The sequence below is a fragment of the Gossypium hirsutum genome, chromosome A09, assembly GCF_007990345.1.
Source record: "Gossypium hirsutum isolate 1008001.06 chromosome A09, Gossypium_hirsutum_v2.1, whole genome shotgun sequence".
Taxonomy (NCBI): Eukaryota; Viridiplantae; Streptophyta; class Magnoliopsida; order Malvales; family Malvaceae; genus Gossypium; species Gossypium hirsutum.
In genome coordinates this window covers 49,279,434-49,300,989 of record NC_053432.1, presented here as the reverse complement: position 1 = coordinate 49,300,989, position 21,556 = coordinate 49,279,434, and the positions used below count along the sequence as shown (strand labels likewise).

At 32.2% G+C, this 21,556-nt stretch overlaps 1 protein-coding gene across 1 annotated transcript; it reads left to right on the top strand.

Moving 5' to 3' along the window:
• The first annotated feature begins 15,125 nt into the window (after positions 1-15,125).
• LOC107888791 (GATA transcription factor 1) lies at positions 15,126-18,499 on the top strand. Its single transcript, XM_016813008.2, has 3 exons — positions 15,126-15,391; positions 16,119-16,654; positions 18,058-18,499. The coding sequence occupies exons 1-3, from the start codon at positions 15,248-15,250 to the stop codon at positions 18,062-18,064; spliced, it is 687 nt and encodes a 228-aa protein (XP_016668497.1). The 5' UTR covers positions 15,126-15,247; the 3' UTR covers positions 18,065-18,499.
• Positions 18,500-21,556: the final 3,057 nt, after the last annotated feature.

The window sequence follows — 21,556 nt, the reverse complement described above, 5'->3', positions numbered from 1 at the left end:
AAGAGGCTAGTTAAAGAAAGGGTTTTAAAACAATGAGTCTTAGATTTCGAAAAACACTTCAATATGACATCGCCAGATTTGGCCATAACGTCTAGGCTGGGTATGGGGAGTTACAAGCATGATTTGCTCTGTTTCCTTGATTTTGATTTTTAAAGTTCATCTCTTTCGCCCTTCTCTAAACTACTTGTCTTCTTCATTGTCGAAAAGTCCTTTCAGTTTTAGGGTCTACAAGAAGTAAGTCAATAATTTGATCAATACTTATAAATACCTGAAACAATCATAGAAATATAATTAAATTAAAATTAAACATAAAAATAATCCAAAATTCAAAATTAATAATTATCAATTTCACAAATAATGTCTTTTAAAATAGTCCCCGACAACAGCGCCAAAAACTTGGAACGATGGAAATATGCAAGTCTACACAATTGTTATCAAGTAATAAAGTGACAACTAAATATCGAGTTATTGTACCCATAGGGACTGTGAAAGAAAAAATATTTACAAAATGTAAAACAAACACTTTGGTGATAGGAAAATATGTTGATTTGTTCAAGAAATGTTTAATAAAAACTAAAAATAATTTAACTAACAAACACTTTGCACGATTTCTGAAAGGTGAGTTTTAATCAATATGACATAATTGTGTTAGATCAATTACATTCTTTAACTTAAAATTATTGAACTCATGTTCATAATGTTACGAATAATTTCATGACAACTTGGTATTTTGCTAACTAATGCACATTCAAACTTACTAAACCAATTAATCTCTTGAATATATTACTATGTCAATTCAAACAATTAATCAATTTCACAAGAAATTATAAGATTAAGTGAAGTAACCACAATAATCTTGCAAGTTATGTAAGGCTAATGTACCGTTTAGTACTGTCGCTACTTTAACCTTCAGCTTCCTTAGAAGATTAAACATGCACCAATTAAATATTGTGTCAATTAATTACAATTTCAACATGATTAATAATTAATTCATTTGTTACCTTACAATTATAATGCAAGTATACCATAGGCATGATTTTATTTAATTGAACAGACTACCAAGGCCTAATAACAACACGAACACGATTATAATAATTTAAGTGGAAAAAATGCAATCAATCTAACACGAATTAAATATAATTCATTTTAACTAAATCAAGAACAATAACATAAACAAATATCCATGATCATGGTCACAACATAAACAAGAAAATTAAATAGAAGAGAACTAGAAAGCAAATCCAGTATTTCTCTGAAGCCAGACTAGTGTGCTCCTCTCCTTCTTTATATGTTCTGTCGATCCCGAGCCTTCAAAAAAACTTGAATGCTGCTACTCCAAGGTGGATGAAGGCTCTTTTTCAAGAGGAAAATCAGCAAGGGAATGAAGAAAGAAAAATGGGAAAGCAAAGAAGGGAATGGAAGAGAGAAAGTAAGTGAAAGAGAGAGATGTGTGGGAATGAATGGTACATGAAATGAGGAAGGGAAGAGGGGTATTTATAGGTGGGAATGACTGCTAAAAATAGAAAAAAAATTTCAACCATTCAAGCTCCCTTGGCCGGCCATGCATTAAGCAAGTTTGAATGTTTCAAACTTTGCTATATTTAGCTTGAGGCAAAAAGTGAAAGACACAAAAAAGAGGAGGGGTTTGAATAGAATTTAGGAGAAGGTCAAGGGTTGATTTTCAAGTATGAAAATCAGATAAAATCAATTGATTGGATTAGCTATAGGGATGGTTTTGGGCTACCCAATTGCTTGGTTGTTCAGTCCTCTATCAGTTTTTTCTTCGGGGCATTATATTAATTTTTGACCCAATTAATGTTGGATAAAAATTAAATATAAAGTATGTAAAATAATCATTATTGGACCATCGTTGGCTGCAAAATAATTTAGCCCTGCTCTTGATTCACTTGATGCAAAAATTACCCTAATGGTTCGAGCCTTTCAAGATGTCTACTGAGCCAATTTCACTTTTTGTGCAAAACTATCGAAAATAAACCAAATTTGTGAAATTTTAGTATAAAAATAATTAAAATTCAATATGTTTATAATTTAAGTGTAAATTAATTATTTCAGAATTAAAGTATGGATTTCGACAAAAGTTGTAACACCCCTTACCCATACCCGAGACCGGGACAAGGTACGAGGCGTTACCAGACACATACTCAAATATTTTCAGAAGATACGAGTTATAAAATTTCATTCTAATTTAAAATCGATCAAACAACATCATAGTGTCCTGATTATGGACCTATGAGGCCCAAGACATACATTAAAAGTGATCCGGGACTAAACAGAGAACTATAGAAAATTTTAGTAAAATTACTAGGGTCATGCCTCACACGCACGTGTGGAGGCAAAGCACACTCCCGTGTGCTTAGGGACACGCCCATGTGTTTCACCTGTGTTGAATTATTTGGATTTATTTCCATTTTGAACCTACAGGGGTTTTCACACGGCCAAGCACACGCCTGTGTCCCTGGCCCGTGTCCCTCACACGGCCTAGACATGCTCGTGTCATCGCCTGTGTCCAAAAACCCAGACATTCTATTTATGACGTCATCACTCATTTTGAGGCACACGGCCAAGGCACACGCCCGTGTGCTAGGCCGTGTCCTCTACATGGTTGAGACACATGGCTGTGTCTCTACCCGTGTGTTTACTACCATGCAATCTAACCTAAAATTTTAGGTGCAGGGGACACACGGTCGGACAACACGCCCATAAGGCTGCCCGTGTGTCACACACGGCCTGGACACGTGCCCGTGTATCTACCCGTGTGGACCTTTTTAGGGCTATTTACCAAGCCTTTGGTCACACACTTCAATGGTATTTAACATGGCCTAATCATACTCTTAAACAACCTTAGCATAACCCAATTGCATGTCAACCTCATCTCATCGGTTTAGTACATGCTAAATTATCCATTTTATATTAGGGATTAACATAGCAAATTTTACATATAGGCCATGTTGTAACCATATACCATTATATGATATGTCCACTCTCAAATTATTAGGTTCCATTTCAATCATTCATTCATGATAACCCTCAATATCACATCTCATGAAACAATTAAACATAGACATGCATCATTGGTAGGTTTACTACCTATATCAATATAAGTCATACCTCATGGCCATATACAAAAGAATAAGTATACCATTTAGGCTCTTAAATTGGCTAGAAAAATGACACATATAAAAAAATAACCAAAAATCCTATACATGCCATTAAACAAAATGAAAGTATCTATATACCAAAGCAATACAAGTCAATAGTGTGTTGATTCTCCAACCGTCTTCCAAACTTGACGAGTCCACCAGCTCTGTAAGACAAGGAAAAGAGAAGGGGGTAAACATTTATATGCTTAGTAAGTCTAGATAACTGGAAAGTAAACTTACCGGTTAATTAGCATACAACCATATTTAGGCAATAATTCCAACAAGCATGAAATAGTTTCCCTATCACATACACTCAATCATAAAGTTAGTTTCATAACAATACATCATGTCATTAGTCTTAGATGAGCTCATCAATTCAATATTTCCATTCTTTATTTCTCATGTTAGTCCCATTGAATTTCTAGAAAATCTCTATGGATAGCTCAATTACCGTCAAGTCACACAAGTGATCATCTCGAGTACGTACTCCCATGAACCTTACATCTTACAACGAGATTACCAGTCCAGGCTAAATCCCCCGTAGTAATAACTCATAGAGCAATGTCGGGATTATCAGTCTAGGCTAAATCCCTTTTAACGACAATTACTCTCATAAGCTCGGATCTGAATTGTCAGTCCAGGATAAATTCAGTCCTCAAATTGGATTACCCGTCCGGGCTAAATCCTTAATGCACCCATATTCTTCAGGAGGCTCGATCACTTAAGAAACACCCATCCGAGCTAGATCATTTCCATTTTGAGATCATCATATTATCCGTTCGGGCTAAATCCTTTTCTACAACACATGCAGGATCTCATGTGATGTAAGCCATAATTTATCCATCGAATTTCCATTTCTATTTTAATCGGGACATTTATCATCTATTCAATTACACTACCACATTTCATGGATTATCATGCAATGAATATCTAATTTTTTATACATTCAAGAACATGCATATTTAGTAAATTAAGAGTTTACTTCGGGTTATACGAACTTACCTAGTAATTGCTTCAGTTTTGTATTTCGGTTATTCCAAAACCTTTCGTTTTCCACGGTCGACCTCCGAAATTAGTTCCTCGGGGTCTATATCAATAAAATTTGACTATTAATACATCGAATTTTTCATTTTAGGATTTAAAACTCACCCCTAGGCAAAATGACCAATTTGCCCCTAACCTTTCACACTTTTACAATTTAGTCCTAAGGCTCGTATAATGAAATGCATGAAATTTCTAAGTTACTCAAGCCTAGCCAAATATTTTTCTTGCCTATATCAGCCCACATTTTCTTTCATTTCATATTTTTCTACCCATTTTCACAACTTTTACAAAATGGTCCCTTAAGCTATTTCCATGAAAAACTACTTAGTAAAAGTTGTTTACTATCCTTTAAACTCTCATATTCCTCCATAAATCATAAAAACACAAACATATCATGCATGGGTAAATTTTTTAACATGAACCCTAGCTTGAAATATGGGTAGAAATAGAGAGAGCATGTTACGAGGATCTCAAAAATACGAAAAACATTAAAAACGGGGCTAGGGAGCACTTACTATTGAGCTTGAAAATGTTGAAAGCCTTATCTATGGAGACCCTTAGAATTTTGGCAGCATGGAGAAGAAAATGAGCTGATTTTAGCTTGATTTTTCCCTTTTTATTTAGTTTATTACCAAATGACCAAAATGCCCTTCCTTACTAAACTTCCAAAATTTTCCATGCATGCCCATTTTTTTCCAAAAACTTAGAAATTGGGAAAATTACTCTTTAAAGACCTCTAATTAATATTCCAAAGCAATTTCATACAAATTGCTTCTAGAATCCAGGTTTTGCAATTCATTCAATTTGGTCTTTAATTTTCAATTGGACACTTTACACATAAAATTTCTTCATGAAAATTTAACACATGCTTATTTTCATATCCTAGACCTCATAATGATCATAAAATAATTATTTTAACGTCGAATTTGTGGTCTCAAAACCACTATTCTGACTAAGCCATACTTCGCGATGTTACAAAAGTTGTTATGAAACTGCATGAATTAGAGCTCAAAAGGTGTTGAAAAAGTTTAAATATTTTTGTGTTTCCAATACGCCAAAGTAGCGGCGAAGTAGGATACTATGCATACAGTGGAAATGTGGAGTAGCTTTAGAATACGCCTTAAGTGTCTATTCATCTATTAATATAAGTTGTATTTTCGTATTATGATCTGAAAACGTAATACCACATAGTTTAAACATTCTAGTGAGCCAATATTTGCTTCTATTTTGCTTTTCATGCAAAAACCACATGAGAATATTAGACAAAGAATATTAAGGTATTTATTAACCAATCTGCTTGAAAAAATTACAAGTTTACAAATAAATATACTACATTTAGGGCACCAGATCCAATAAGGGATATATATTTTTTTATAAATATTGCCCCCAATCAAAGAAAAGGTTATAAAGTGACCTTGCTTGAGACAAGAAGTATGGGCAAAGTCTTGTTGTTATGGGCGAGTCATTTTTATTAAAAAAATATTCATATTTCTTTTTATAAAACATATAAAAGGTAGATTACATTTGAAAAAAAAAAGGGTAAGTTGGCGAAGCTAAGTTGATATTAGTCTTGATACACTACTTCTAAATGGAGGTGTGTTGTATTGAAGGTGTGAGGCCTTAATTTGAAGTATGAGTGCATGAGGTGTTCTAGGATTTTTTTTTCCAAAAGAATTAAATGAACCTGAAAAGGCTTCATCCCTAAAAATTTGTGTGCTTAGTAAGGTTGTGTTGCCTCATTTAAATGTTTTAGGAAGGAAGTTTTTTTAATGAAGTAGCGAGAGTGGATAGTCTAAGCATGAAGCTTTACAAGATTCTTGACAAAACGAAGGATGCCTAAGAAGGCTTACTTGAGAAAATGAGGCATGTTTGGGGTGTTAAGCATCCTAGAAGCTTAAGTATGCCTTGAATGTAAAGTTTTTTTACAATCTAGGCCTGCCTCAAAGGCAAAGATGTAATAAAATAAAGCTTGGTTTGAAGGCGAAGCTTTTTAATAATCCGAGCTCACGTTGAAGGAAGCGTTGTAATAAAACGAAGCTCGCCTTGAAGGTAAAGCTTTTTGATAATCTGAGCTTACCTTGAAGGCAAAGTTGTAATAGAATGAAGCTTGCCTTGAAGGTTGATCTACCACGATTTATCATTTTTATTTGGTATTCCTTTGCACTTATTTTAGCATGTTTAATAGTAAAATCAAGTCATTTTAGTGTTAATTTGTGTGTTAGTAATAAAAATGTGATTTTTAGTAGTTTTCATATTAAATCATGTTATTTTATATTTAAATAAGATTATATGGTTATGTAGGATTAATCAAGAGCTAAAGATTCATCTCCAGGATGAAACAAGAGTCGATGTCGAGAAAACAAGGCATGAAAGTCATGACACTGAAGAAAAATGCAATAATGGGACCAAAACAGACTCCACGCTACGACAAGGAGGTGCCCGATGTCGTGATGTTGCAATGATTCCTACACGTGTTGACTTCAATTTTAAGGGCAATTTGGGGTCATTTTCCAACACTAAGCCTTAAGTGTTGTATTAAACGAAGGGGCAATTTGATATTTGGATTAGTCATTACATAACTAACATTTATTCAAATCAGAGGAGGTTGGTTAGAATTATTTAGTAGATTAGTTTTTAGGTTAGGTTTTTTCTTAGAAAATTTTTTAGAGTAACTTTTTATTGTTTTTTTCCTTTTTATATTTTCTTTTTGTTTTTAGGTTGAACTTCTATTTTCTTATTAAACTTTGCATCCAGAGATGATTCAAGACTTCGTGATCAACCAGATTTTATCAATGAGAATTTTCTCCACCGAATCTTATTTTATATTTTATTTTGTCCTTTACTTGATCAAATATTTATATATTAATGAGAATGACTTTATGTGCTTTTATGACTATCTTGTATAATTTAATTGGTTAATCGATTATTTGATTAGGTTTTATTTCAATTCGATTGGGTTTTTATGTGATATTGTGTAATACCCTGAAAATTTTTACAATAAGATATTATCCTTGATATAGTAAAATAAGGAAATAAAGTGACAAAAAGGGAAATTTTGAGTTATGTCAATATTGAGAAGTATATTATGATATATTAATTCAAGAAAGGACTAAATTGTAAAAGTGAGAAAAGTTTTGTTGCACAAGAGTAAATATTCATAATTTGAGGGGTTAAAGTGTAAATATGAAAAAGTTAAAGGACCAATAGTGTAAATAATTTAAGAGCGGAATGATCTAGAAACTAAGGAAAATGGATGAATTAGGACCAAATTGAATAGATGAAGAACTATGAGGGACTAAATTGTAATTTTACCAAATTAAATGATGACTCAATGATGGAATTTTAAAAGATAATGAAGGGCAAAATGGTCAATCGGAAGAGAGAGAAATCTAGAAAGTAATAATGATGCTAGAGATATTTTGATATTTTATAATTATTTAATTAGATAAATATTATTTTATTAATACTTTAATAAGATATTTTATTATTATTTTTTTAGTATATAAAGAAAGAAAGATGAGAAATTCTCATCCATATTTTCCCATGCACTAACGTAAGAGAAAGAGAGAAAGAAAGAAAGTTTTGCTTTCTTTACAATTTGGTCCTTTTACCAAAAATTCACCATTTTCACCCAAAAATCAAATGAATTTCCATAGCTACCAAGAGACAAAAATGTTAAGGAGAGCATGGGGAGTTAGAATATCAAGTTGGATTCAAGAAATAGAAGCTGGAGGAGAGAGAAAATCAAGTTAAAGATTAGTATCAATAGAACAAGGTAAGTATATCAAGATTTCAATATGTTTTTAAGTTTGTTATTATTGACAAAGCATGGAAATAATGTTATAGTAGAGTTTTCTTACATAAGGTCCTATGTTTTTGATATGTTAGTGAAGAGAAAATAAGAGAAAGTGATGAGAAATGGTGTAGAAAAAGAAAATAAGGGTGTTATAACATGGTAATTAATAGCTTGCACAAAAACAGTTTGGACAGCAGCAATAGACTAACTTTGAAAAATCACCATAAATTGTAGAAATCGAATTAGAAGATGAAAAAAATATGGAATTAAAGCTATTGAGTATAGTTTCTCATAGAAGAAATAGTGTAAGCAATGGATTTGTAAATTTTGAGATATAATGAATTTTGTGAGACAAGGTCAGAATGAATTCGGGTTCCCCTGTTCTGACTTTGAAAAATCATAAAAAATTGAATAAAAATAATTAGGGGCTTAAATTTATATTTCTAAAACCTGAATGAGTATATTTTTAAGAGAAACAAACAAGAACATCATTTGAATCCTGTATGAGGAGATAATTAATTTTTGGTGAAGAGGGGTCAGAACTGTCAGACAGCAGAACAGGGGTAACTTTAAAGAATAAACTGTACTTATTGGCTAAACCAAAAATTCTGAAGGTAAGAATATATATGAGTCTAGATTCAGGGAAAATTATCGGATATTAATTTGGAGTTCTATAGATCCAGATATAAATAATTTAGTGACTATGATGCAGATAGACAGCTTGAATATTCATAAAAGTAAATAATAAAAATTATGGATAATGTTACTTACAAGTGTGTTATCTACATTAAGGATGTGGAATGGAGAGGAGGAGGAGGAAAAATATGTATGAATATTCATCTAGCATGGCTAATTTGCATATTTTAGGCTCAGGGACTAAATTGAATAAAAGTAAAACTTTATGGGCAATTTTATAAACATGTCAGAAATGACCAAATTGCATGAAATGGATTATTTTATTATTTAAATTACAAAATTGAATGAAATTATTAATTTAGTTCAAGATCGGGGGAAAACATGTTTTAGGGATTAAATTGAAAAGTGTTGAAATTATGAAAAATTCTAATATTTTATAGAATTCATGGATTGTTATCAATATATATGAGAATAATAGCCAAATAAGGATTAAATTGCAAGAATTTTATTTTCCTGACCCTAAGGATGAAATCGTCATTAATTAAAAGTTTAGCGGCAAAATAGTAATTTTGCCTAGAGCATTAATTAAATGCATTAGAATATGAAATGAATGAAAATGATGATCAAATTTATTTATAAAGATCCGTACGACTCAAATATGAGACTTGATCGTGGAAAAGAAAAGATATCAGATTAATGAAATTATAAACACAAACAAGCAATGAGGTAAGTTCGTGTAACTTGAATTATATTCTTAAATGCTTGAGATTGTATGTTATTTATTTGAATATGATTTGAATGTTCATTGTATTAAAATTTATGAAACATTGATAAATTTGATAAAAGGAGAAGAAATCCCGGTTGAATGAAAGGAAAATTCGATGGATCTCTGAAAAGAAATTGACGGTAAAAAGGATCTAGCTCGGACGGGTGATCCTATCCTGATATAGCCCTCCCGAAGAATATGTGTAAAGCGGATTTAGCCTAGACGGGTAATTTGAATTAGGGTTTGAATTTAGCCTGGATTGGTAATTCAAATCCAAGCTCATTAGAGTAATTTTCGTTGCAGGGGATTTAGCCTGGACTGATAATCCCAACAATACTCTATGAGTTTATATTACAGGGGATTTAGCCTGGACTGGTAATCCCACTGTAAGGATGGGGTTCGTGGGAGTGTGCTCTCTGATATGAAATGTGGAAGACCATGGTTGAAAGATACCATGGCAACCTGTGTGTAAGACCATGGTTGAAAGATACCATGGCAACCTGATATGAAATGTGTAAGACCATGGTTGAAAGATACCATGGCAACGTGACATGAAAAGAATAAGACCATGGTTGAAAGATACCATGGCAACATGACAGAAAATGAGTAAGACCATAGTTGAAAGACACTATGGCATCACGTCAAAGATAAAAAAGACCGTGGATGGGAGACGCTATAACATCTGTTGAACAATTGATATTCAGGCAAAATGTATCAGATGACGAATGGTTATATGAAATGGTTGTGTGAAATGTTTACAAGAACTGGTCATATGGAAATATATGTACAAAAGCGTTGTATGAAATAATTATGAAAATGGATAAACGAAATAAGTATAAGTACATGGAATATAATTTATGTTAAGTTTGATATAAGGTATTACCAGAATAAATATACATAAAATATATGGAAATGATGAAGCATAAAATATTAATATAATGAAATGAATGATATATGCTTGTGAAGAAACGGTAAGAGCATGATATGTTTCATGACATGTACATATATGATTATCTTTGATATGTTGATACAAGGAAATTATGTAATTGAGACTATTATTAAACTCAAGTGCGACATGTCGAGAAAATAGATATATCAATGTTGAATTTATATGAGATATGTGCAAGTATACTAACAATGTTGTTGTTTGATGCTTATACAAGTGCCAAACTGTTGATTGAATGGTAATATATTTATTTTATATGATGCATTGAATCGGTAAGTATTTTAATTTTTTTAAGTGATCTGCAAATAGTAGTAATGCTCCGAAACCCTGTTCTGGCAGCGGATTCGGGTTAGGGGTGTTACATATTGCCAAATTGCTATAATACTAAAAATGACGCCTCTAGTAGGTTATTTAGACAAATGAGACTGAAAGGAGATTTTCTTGTGCATCAACTTGGTAGATATGCATCTAAGTGAGACCAAACAGGTAGCTTATGAGGTAATCCTTAAGTAGGAAGAGACTGAGAGGGTATTCTTAGGTAAGGGTAATTAACAATCCAATTGAGTTTGGATTTTAGCTTAATTAGTAATTAGTTAACTAATTGACTTTTTCATTGTTTAATTGAGAAATAGAAATTTCTTTAGTTGATAGTAAATTAGGATTAGTTTTATCTCAATTTGATTTTGATTTGCACTACTAATTTGTGAATCGATTAGATTAATACTTGTTTTTGAATAATTAATTTAGTAACAACATTTATCGATTTTTAACAATCCCTTAGGTACGATCCTCGAAATACTTTTATATTTCATTGTAATAAAAACTTTATTACAATTTGACACTATACGTTTGCAGTTAAAAACCACGCTTTAAAATTGTTTTATAAAACTGTTTGTTTTCTATGCATGTACACATGTGGTCAAAGGTGAAGATTTTTTATAATTCAAGCTCACCTTGAAGGTAACACTATAATTGGACGAAGCTCACCTTGAAAGCAAATGCATTCTGATAATCCAAGCTTGCATTGAAGACAAATTTGTCATAAAATGAAGCTCTCATTGAAAGCAAAGCCTTTTGATAATTTGAGCTCGCCTTGAAGGTAATGCTTTTTGATAATTCGAGCTCATTTTGAAGGTAAAGTTGTAATAAAACGAAGCTAGCCTTGAAGATAAAGATTTTTTACAATTCGAGCTTGCTTTGAAGGAAAAGCTTTTTGATAATTTGAGCTCGCCTTGAAGATAAAGCTGTAATAGAACAAAGTTAGACTTGAAGTTAAAGTTGTAATAAAACAAAGCTTGCCTTGAAGGCAAAGTTGTAATAAAACAAAGTATAGGTAATGTCAATGACCATGAAAATTGGGTTTCTATAACAAATAATTAATATCAATAATTAATTGAAAAAAGTAATATGGAAATTAAACCTTATCAAGGCATTAGTAACTTTAGCATGGCATATATCAACATAAAGGATATGTATACACTTAGATTATGGCACACATGATGTGGGTGAAGAACAAAATTATGTAACAAATATATTTGTAAAAAAAGTTTATATAAATAAAAAATGAGGCTTTGTTTGAATGATAAAGAATAAATGTAAAAAACTAAAGAGGCATACATTCAAATTCTATTATGCATGTATATATTTTTCTATATCAAAGATATAAAATGACAAAACACCCTCAAAATAAAACAATTTGCTTTGTAAAGTAAGGGTGTTTTTTTTGTCGTTTCCCAAGTGACTTGGTACCTAGTTAACTAATGACACCAACTCAATCATAGGTTGTATAATAAGTGTATATCGTTGAAGGGTGGGAATTTGTACCTTCTTTGGTAAAACTTGTGCCAATTAGGCATTGTAACTTAGAGAAGTATTACACCCAAGGTTACTCAACTCTTAGTAAGTTTACACTTTGGTCACTCAATTTCAAAAAGTTACAAATTGTTCATTGAACTATTTAAAAGTTATCATTTAAGTCATTGGGTCATTAAGTTTTTAACGGATGTTTGATGGTCATTAACTCACTATTCATCATAGGGTAAGCTACACTCAAGGTCACTCAAATATTTGTAAGTTTACACTTTGGTTATTCAATTTTAAAAAAGAGCTACAAGTTGGTCACTAAACTATTTGAAAGTTTTATGGTTTTAAGGACCTCTTTCACAATTTTATTCTAGTAATCTTATCATCATCTAGCCTTTTTCCTTGATAAGGAAACACATTGAACCATAGATTTTTCCTCCTTTTTTCAATTTTATGGTTTAATTTTCCTTGAAATGGCCTGAAGCTCTGCTAATTTAAACTTGAAGCTTTAACGAAAAAGCTCCCGGGTCTTTGTCCATTGTCATTAAATGGCTGCCTAACTTGAAATGTTTCTTTTCTCAACGAGGCTTTCTACTTGACCTTTTGGATGGAGCTTCCATTGCTTAGAACTCTCTGACTAACTCTTGACTAAATCTAAAACATGTTAGTGTCCTTTTTTTATATATATATTTTGATTTCTTTTCTCTAATTTTATTTTTTCCCTTTGCTTTTGTAAGTCTTTTTGGGGATTTCTAAAATAATAGACTTTCTTTCTTATCTTCTTTGCTTTTTTTTTTTATTTTCTTTAATTATGATGATAATGATATTGGGTTGCTGGTTTGGGGGTGAGGGTATGTGAATTTCTTGATTGCCAATTTTCTTGAGTTTTGAATGAATGGGAAATGGTGAGTGGATTAAGAATGGAGGGTTGCTAAGTTGGTTGGGTTAGAGGTAAGGCATGGGGTTGACAGAGGCTTTGTTAAGGTTAGGGCTTGAGTTATTGTTGATACTATTTGGATTATCAGGTTGAAGGATAATGATGAAAATATTGAGTGACCATAGTGTAAACTTGTAAACTTACTAATAGTTCAATGATCAACTTATAAATTTTTGAAATTGAGAGAACAAATTGTAAATTTACTAATAGTTAAGTGACCAAATTGTAAATTTACCATCCCTAGATTTTATGCTCATTAGCAACTTAATAGGCCAATGAACAACTTTTAACTTGTGAATAATCTAGTAATCAATTTCTAAAATTTTGAAATTATGTGACCTAAGTGTAAACTTACCAATAGTTGAATGACATTGGATATAGTTTACCCTAATCTTTTTAAGGCTTAATCCACTAATTGGTACCTAAACTATACCTTTTTTCCCATCTTTGTGCCTAAACTCTTTTTTGTTTACAAATGGTATCTAAACTACTTTTTTCCTCCAAGTTGGTACATTTGTTAGTCAAACCGTTAAGTCTACTTTTTTTAAGGGCTTAACCTATAAATTGGTACCTAAACTATGTCTTTTTCTTCTTCTTTTTTTTTTCCATTTTGGTACCTAAATATTTTTTCCCAAGTTGGTATCTTTGTTAGTTCAATTGTTAGTCAATCAAGGTTTTCAGAACCAGATCAATGATTGAACCAATCAGGTCACTAGTTCTTGGTTTAATCAGTTCATTCGATTTCATCAATTAAATTATTAAAAATTCATTAAAAAAACTAGAGAAAATCAATTCAACAAGGTTTTTTTTAGCTCAGTCCAATTGACCTGTATCGATTAGAAAGTTAATCAGTTCAACTCCTAACTCCGAATCAATATTTTTATTGATTCTTAGTTGATCCAATCCAACCAACCAATCTGATCTACTTATGAAAACATTGGTTTTGATCGATGAAAGAAATTTTTCGATCCTGTCAGGGCAAGCAAGTAGGCGATGAAGTTCAAAACAAAATTAATCTTAGTATATTGATTTTAGAATGGTGAATTTTGAGCATTCTTGACATTGCCGGATGTAATAAAGGAACAATTAAGGGGAAAAAACAAAATAAAGAGAGAGATATTAAGTAAAAGAAAATAAAAAAATAAAAGAATTAAAAAATTTATATGATGTGGTAGTCTATTATTGGCAGGAATATTTTTTACGGGTATAACATGTTGATGTAAAATGGGTAGGAATAATAGTTTAGATACTTCTTGTGACCCTAAACAATTTAGGTACCAACTTGAGAAAAATATACTAATTTGTTGGTTAAATATTTTTCTAATGGCTTCACTAACAGTTTAACTAATAGAAATACCAACTTAGGAAAAGAGAAATAATTTAGATATCATTTGTGACTAAAAAGATTAGATACTAAGATGAAAAAAAGGTACAATTAAACTTTTTTTATATAAATATATTTATTACATAAATTTTTTTGCCTAGTCATAATCCAATAATTTGAACTCAACTAATGGATCGATTAACTAAAGTAAGTTCAAGCATGCCCGAAATCAGAGTTGGATTTACAAGTTTACCTGTAGTAAATTTAGCGTGCGGAGTTGAAACTTGTAATGTATAAAAAAGTATAATAATTTGATAATTTATTTTTTTAATTTATTTTTTCATGTTTATGTTATAATAATATTTATTGTATAATAGAAAAACAAGTATTTTTCAAAAACTAGTAATTTTACCCAATTTTCAATAGTCTTTCAAAAAGTTACTTTTTGAAAGGAAAAAGAAAAACTAAAAACAACTGGAAATAAAACATTTAATCTCGTTCACCATAATTACAGTGAACCTTCCTCCATCCACTCCTTGATTACCGTTAACCAGACCCCACTTTCAGATATCCAAATGAAAATCATTCATCAAAGGTTCATCAAACGGTACTGATTTCAAGAAAGGGTAAAAAGACTGTGGGCCATATTTCCAGACAAACATTACTCACCACCATTATTATAATAAGGAAATAAAAATAAAAACAAAAAAGGAAAAAACCCTAAGAAATGACATCCTTTGTTTTCCCACTACAACAATAAAAAAAAAAAAGGAAAAGAAAACATTTCTTCCTCTTCTTCTTCTTGTTTACAACTTTACCTTATCGTTTGAGAAAATGGAAGCTCTTGATATGGCGGCTTGTTTTGAGGACAACTTACTGGACTTTGCTTCCGACGTCGGAGAGGAGGACGAAGACAAAGAACATAACAAGAAATCCTCAACTTCTTCTTCTCTTAACCCTAACAACTCTTGTTTTTCAGTAAGTGTTTTCTTCTTTCATGGATTTTTTATGTTCTTCAAATCAAATTATATTTGCGTTATAAGGTCTCGACGGTTCTAACTTGGCTGAGTTTTCGTCGAACTCGGGGGGCGATTTTCCGAGTTCGGGTTGAAAGTGATCCGGGTCGGGTCAAATCCGAGGGTAATGAATTCAATTACGTTTCTTTCTTTTTTTCTTTTTCTAATTTTCCTATTCTCGAAACGGATGGCTTATAATTAGTGGAAACTGATTCTCGCATTCCTATTGGACCCGATATTTTCATTCGGACAAGTTTATCCATCAAGTTTATTCGCGCTATTAAATGGACAAGACCGCGTAATATGGACATAATGTTGAGGGTATTTTTGGTATATGAAATAATTCAAAAGGGAGATATCAATTATTTATCTTAGCAATAAATTTCCAGCGAGACTTCCGTTTTCGCTTTCCCCAGAAAAAAAAGAAGAAGAAGGAATTGATACGAGCACTCCATTATTATTTTTAATATCCTTCCAATACGAAAAGTCGGTTTTGTCCAACTTTCGAACATTCTCTTTTACTTGTCGGACGTGGATTTTGCTAGACCTACTTTTGTCTTTTTCTTTCCAACTAAAGTACCCCATGATGATAAGTAAAAGGAAAAAAAGGGGAAAGAGGTTAACAAATTTGAACTCGTCCGAGTCGACTGAGTTAACCAGCTGAGTCAACTTTTTATTACCATTTGCAGGAATTTGCAGAGGAAGAACTAGAATGGTTATCAAACAAGGATGCATTTCCAGCCGTGGAAACGTCATTCGTCGATGTTTTAGGGACAGCGACAAAGCACCAGAGCTCGCTAACCTTAGCCAATGGAAACGTTGTAATGTATTGTTTTGGCAACGTTAAGATCCCCGTAAAAGCGAGGTCCAAGCGTCTCCGCAAATGCAGGGACCTGAGGGACCACGAAAAAAATTGGCGGGTTCATAAGAATGTGAAGACTTCGAATGCCACCGCAAAGGGAAATCGTTGGAGGACTATGGGAAGGAAATGCCAGCATTGTGGTGCAGATAAGACACCGCAGTGGAGGGCAGGGCCACTTGGGCCTAAAACACTTTGCAATGCTTGTGGAGTGAGGTATAAGTCGGGGCGTTTGGTGCCTGAGTATCGTCCAGCAAGTAGCCCTACGTTTTCCAGTAGGTTGCATTCGAATTCCCATAGGAAGATATTAGAGATGAGGAGGCATAAGCAGTTGGGGTTTCCTTCAATGAAGCCTATGGATAAACGGTAGTGTTCTGGTGTGCTGAGCACTGCCATTTTTTTCTCCCTTGTCTCTCTCCATCTCTTTTAAAATTTTGGGTTTTTGTTTTGTTTTATTTTTTAAAAATTTAAGTTAGTGTAGTTACTTTAGGAGTAAATTAGGAATTTGGTTGTAATGGGTTTAGATTGGATTAGTGAAAGTTACTTTTTTTTTTTTTTTTTGCTTTGATCGAGTTGAAAATCCATTTGGGAAATTTTGACTTTAGTGTGTTTTGGTTGGTTGAATGATGTTTTTCTAAATACTAGGAAAAAAAAAAGAATAGTCTGTAATTGTTTTGCTCTAACTCTTGAATCGTTTTTCTTTTTTGTCTTGGTCAAAATGTGGACTGCAACTCAAGAATGAGGGTTTTGCTAATTTCTGTATTTGGGTTGTAATGAGTTCATGTTTGATTATTTTCAGCTGACTTGTTTGTTTGGATAGTGAGAAAGTTGCCATTTGTGAGCTAGCCTCCAAGGTTATAACACAATTTAGTTTAAGTTCTTATTTCCATGAATGTATCAAATACGCTAAAAGCATTGTAAACTCTAATCTGGAGAATCTTATGTCCGTAATCCTATATATTTTTTCATGCATCGATTTTTCTTTTAGGACGTTGGTTAAATGTGTAAATATCGACAGATTTTTAGTGCATAAATCATCAATTCGGTAGATTTCAAGAGAGTTCATGGCTGGATTAGATCCCTGAATTACTTTATTTATGTTATGCTCATTGATTTGGTTTTGTTTTAATGTTGGCCTGGTAATAATTGCATATGTCAGCAAGCAAATTGTCATCTTGGGAAAACATCAAGTAATTTATTTTTTTTGCATGCAAAGAATTTCTAGATAGAGAGACATATGGATGTAAGAAATAATGTCCTTAGTTGCAGAGATGAGATTTTGTCAATGTATGTGTTTTGAATGCTTGTATCTGCTTCCCTCCTGTCCCCCCCTTTTTACCGATCAAAAGAGAATGAATGTGGTTATAATGAAGCTATCGTGCCACAAATGCGATGAAACTTGGTGTTTGGCAAAGAGCATTGAACTCTAGAAGTTAAGATGTTAGTGTTGAATGTTATCGGTTTGTTGTCTTCATCAATTGAAGCAGATTTTTTACGAATAAGACTTATGAAACATGTGAGAGTTGCAACCTAAGATGTAGCTAGGGAAGGCTTAATCTCTTTCGTAAGTCAAATAAGGTTGATTGAAGTTTTAACTTTGTTTTTGAGGCTTTATATCTGTCAATTATTGATGTCAAGTTATAATGATTTATTTTCTACATGTATGGACTTGTTTTGCGCAAGAAATCATGTCTACATATTGCTCAACTTTTGAAAATCATATGGAGTGGAGCAGTGAAAATATTTAATGTGTTTGTGTCATGGTTCAGCTCGTGAGCAACGCACCCAAGGGTGCGGAGTGGACCACCCCAAGTGCAAATGAAGGCTCCCAACTGTGTATGACAACCACCAAGGGTGTTGATGGTGGCCACCAAAGGTTCAGGGAGGCCCTTTTTAAGTGCAACATGCTTGAAAAGCTGCACATGCAAGAAGAATAGGTCTAGGGGTTCTAGAACGTCCGGGAAGAATTTAGAAATTTGAAGAGATAGGAACTTATTTGAACTAGGTAGGACTTTTCGGAAGGTCTAGAATACTCTTTAAGATTGTATAGAAATGTACAAAGTTGTATAGAATGTTTTAGACATGTGAGCTTGATAGTCTTTTGAATTCAATTGTGACCGTTGAATCAAAAGGGCTTAGCCTATATAAAAGGATACACCTTTCCCTCATTTGTTTTAAGTTAATTTATTGAGTAATAACATTTTTGCGTTCTCCCTAACTCTCTTGTGCTTGTCTATGCCTAGAGGCATGTTAAGTGTCTAAGAAAGGATTGAAGGTTGATTTAGTCATTGTTGGCGTAAGACTCTTGTCTAAGGTGGTGTGTTAGCGAAGCTAGAGTTTCGAATCATGTCAAGTGGTATCAAATCTAGTGGTGTGCTCTTTGTGTGTGTGAAAAGGCAAATGATTTCAACAAGATAAATGAACAATAAGGGTGCATGGTTGAAACCCGAAGAGTTACACAAAGCAAGAAAGGAAACCTAGTGATAAAAGAGTAGATCCACGTAGTCCAAAAATTAATTTGAAGTTGTTTCGAAGGCGAAGAAACAATATGAATTGGAAGTTCTAGACTGAATCTTATGGTTTGTGCAGGAAGCAATGGTGTTTTAAGCTTGAAAATAACAAAGAAAAAGCAAGAAATTAATATCAATAATCGAAGTAACGAGAAGATTACGAAAAGTGAAAAAAGAAAGAATAGAATCGATTTGATCTGAGAAGAGTGAACGAATGTCTAGAACCTTCTAAGGAAGAAAAACGACTTTAAATGTACTTTCTTGGTACCTAAGAACACGAAGCAATAAATATAATTACTAAAGGAAACTAAACAACAAGATAAAAAATAAAGAAAGCGAAAATTAAAGTGGAATAAATAAACCGATACAGATGAAAATATGGTTAAGTGTTTGATTGAACCCTTAGAATTTCTTTTCAATAAACTCAATCAATGTCTTTAATTGAGTTTCCAAGAATAAGTTCTTGGCAAATCAGAGTGTGAAGATCCTTCCCAAAATCTTGAATAAGATTAAGTAAAAAGAATATTAGAACAAAAATTGAATCTTCCAAAATAAAATAAGAATAAAAACATAGCCTAAGAAATAATTAACATTTCTTTATATAGGTTAGTTAATTATATCAAAATAAAACTCAGAAGTAAAATGAAAATCTAAACAATAATTCTAGTTAAACTAAATTTTCTTATTGATATAAAACTTCTAAATAACTCAAAATAGTTAAAAATTATCTTAAAATTCAGAATAAATAAATAATGAAAATATAAAACATGATAAATACAATATTGAGCTCATATATAATCAAAATTAAGCTTTAAAGACAAACCAAATATGATTTAAACCTGAAAGTTGTAATTTTTCATAATAATCTCATCTAGAAAATTTGCTCACGTAATCTTCACTAAAATGACCATAATTTGAGCTTCTGAACTCGAAATCAAGTGATTCAAAGTAAGCTTTGAAGCTAAGAGATATCTCTTTCATTGATCAAAAGACATCATGGCCCAAAATTGTCAAGATTCCATCCAAAAGTCATCACAAGTCAATTGATTGTTTAGAGTTGAAATTTGACAGCTTTAGTGAATTGAATTAAATTAATTTCTCCCAATCTGTACATGTTGACTCAATCATTGACGCTCAATAAAATCTTTTAAGTATGATCGCCTTAAGTTCAATCATTGATGCTCAATGAAATCTTCCAGGCATGTTTGCTTTTAAGCTTGATCTTGTCTCCTTAAAGTTTGCTAAGTTTGTTTGTCACGAGCTCTTGTACTATTCGCTCGAGTCTACTTCAATCTTGTGTGAGTGATTGGACCTTTAAGGAGACTAAGTCCATCACTATGTTCGGCCACTGAATGGGTCTACGAATGGACCTTGCTGCTTGTATCATTCCCTCTTACTCAAAAGGATTTATCCTCAAATTTGTAATGTCAAAGGGAGAAAAATCAAAAACATTAGAAGAAGCACTAACACCATACTCACTAAGCAAATTAATTTTGTAGGCATTATCATTTACTTGTTCAAGTACTTGAAAAGACCCATCTCCTCTAGGATCCAATTTAGTTTTACATTTTTGGGAAAAATGTTCTTTTCGTATATGGAGCCAAACCCAAACCCAAACATTCTTCTCAATTCCATAAGTTCTTACCCATAACTGTTCAAAGTATAGTCCCTAAAATTCTATTGATAACCTCAATTTGGTCGTCGATTTGAGGATGAAAAGTAGTAGAATAAAGCAATTTTGTACCAATCTTACCCATAATACTTTCCAAAAGTGACTTAGGAACTTCACATCTTTATAAAAAATAATTGTGTGAGGGATTCCATGTAATCACACAACTTTGCAAAATAAGAGATTTGCATGTGTTGCATCATTAGTTTTATGGCATGGAATGAAGTGTGCCATCTTTGAAAATTGTCAGCAACAACAAAAATACTATCCCAGCCCTTTTTAGTATGAGTTAATCCTAAGATAAAATGTTGGATCTAGTGCCCTGACTGTATTACATTCGTTTATAAACTTGTAACTTTTTCGAATATATTGGTTAATAAAACAATTCATGGATTACATTAATATTCTTTGTATAATTTTCCTCATGCGATATTTGCATGTAAAGAAAAATAGAAGCAATTGTTGGCTCACTGGTTGTTTAATGCTTAAACTAATACTAAGCGGTATTACGTGGTCGGTTCATAATATGGAAAAACAACTTTTATTAGTAGATAAACATAAAAATGGCCTTAGTCTAATTAGAAATAAGCAAACCAATTGAAATACTAATATGTCATCCATCAAGTCCAATTGGGGAGATGATTTATCTTATGAATCAGAGCAGATGACTCCCAAAAGATAGAGACATAGATATGAATGACATTACATCAGACTGGATGTAACAGCCCATTTTTCAATGAAATCGGAACAGTGGTTTCGGGACCACAAATCCGATCCGAAAATAAAATTTATTTTTATTTTATTACATGGTCCGTAATATGTTAGAAATGTCATGTGAAAATTTTGATAAGAAAATTTTATTGATTATGTGTTTAATTACGAGAAGGATTAAATCGCAAAAAATGAAAAAGTTGAATTCTAGTATCTACAATGATTAACTAACTATGCAATTCAAAACTAGAGATCCTTATATGGTAATTAGACCATTAAAGAAAAGTATGTAGATATTTTGGTGACTCATCTATGGAAATTTAGAAAAAGGGTAAGGACTAAATTGGAATTTGAAATAATTTAATTAATTAAAAGATG

What these genes read in the sequence shown, in the direction of transcription:
- LOC107888791 (XM_016813008.2), top strand. Translation starts at nt 15,248, where the DNA reads ATGGAAGCTCTTGATATGGCGGCTTGTTTTGAGGACAACTTACTGGAC. An exon ending in CTAACAACTCTTGTTTTTCA is followed by an intron (nt 15,392 to 16,118) that starts GTAAGTGTTTTC and finishes TACCATTTGCAG; the next exon opens with GAATTTGCAGAGGAAGAACT.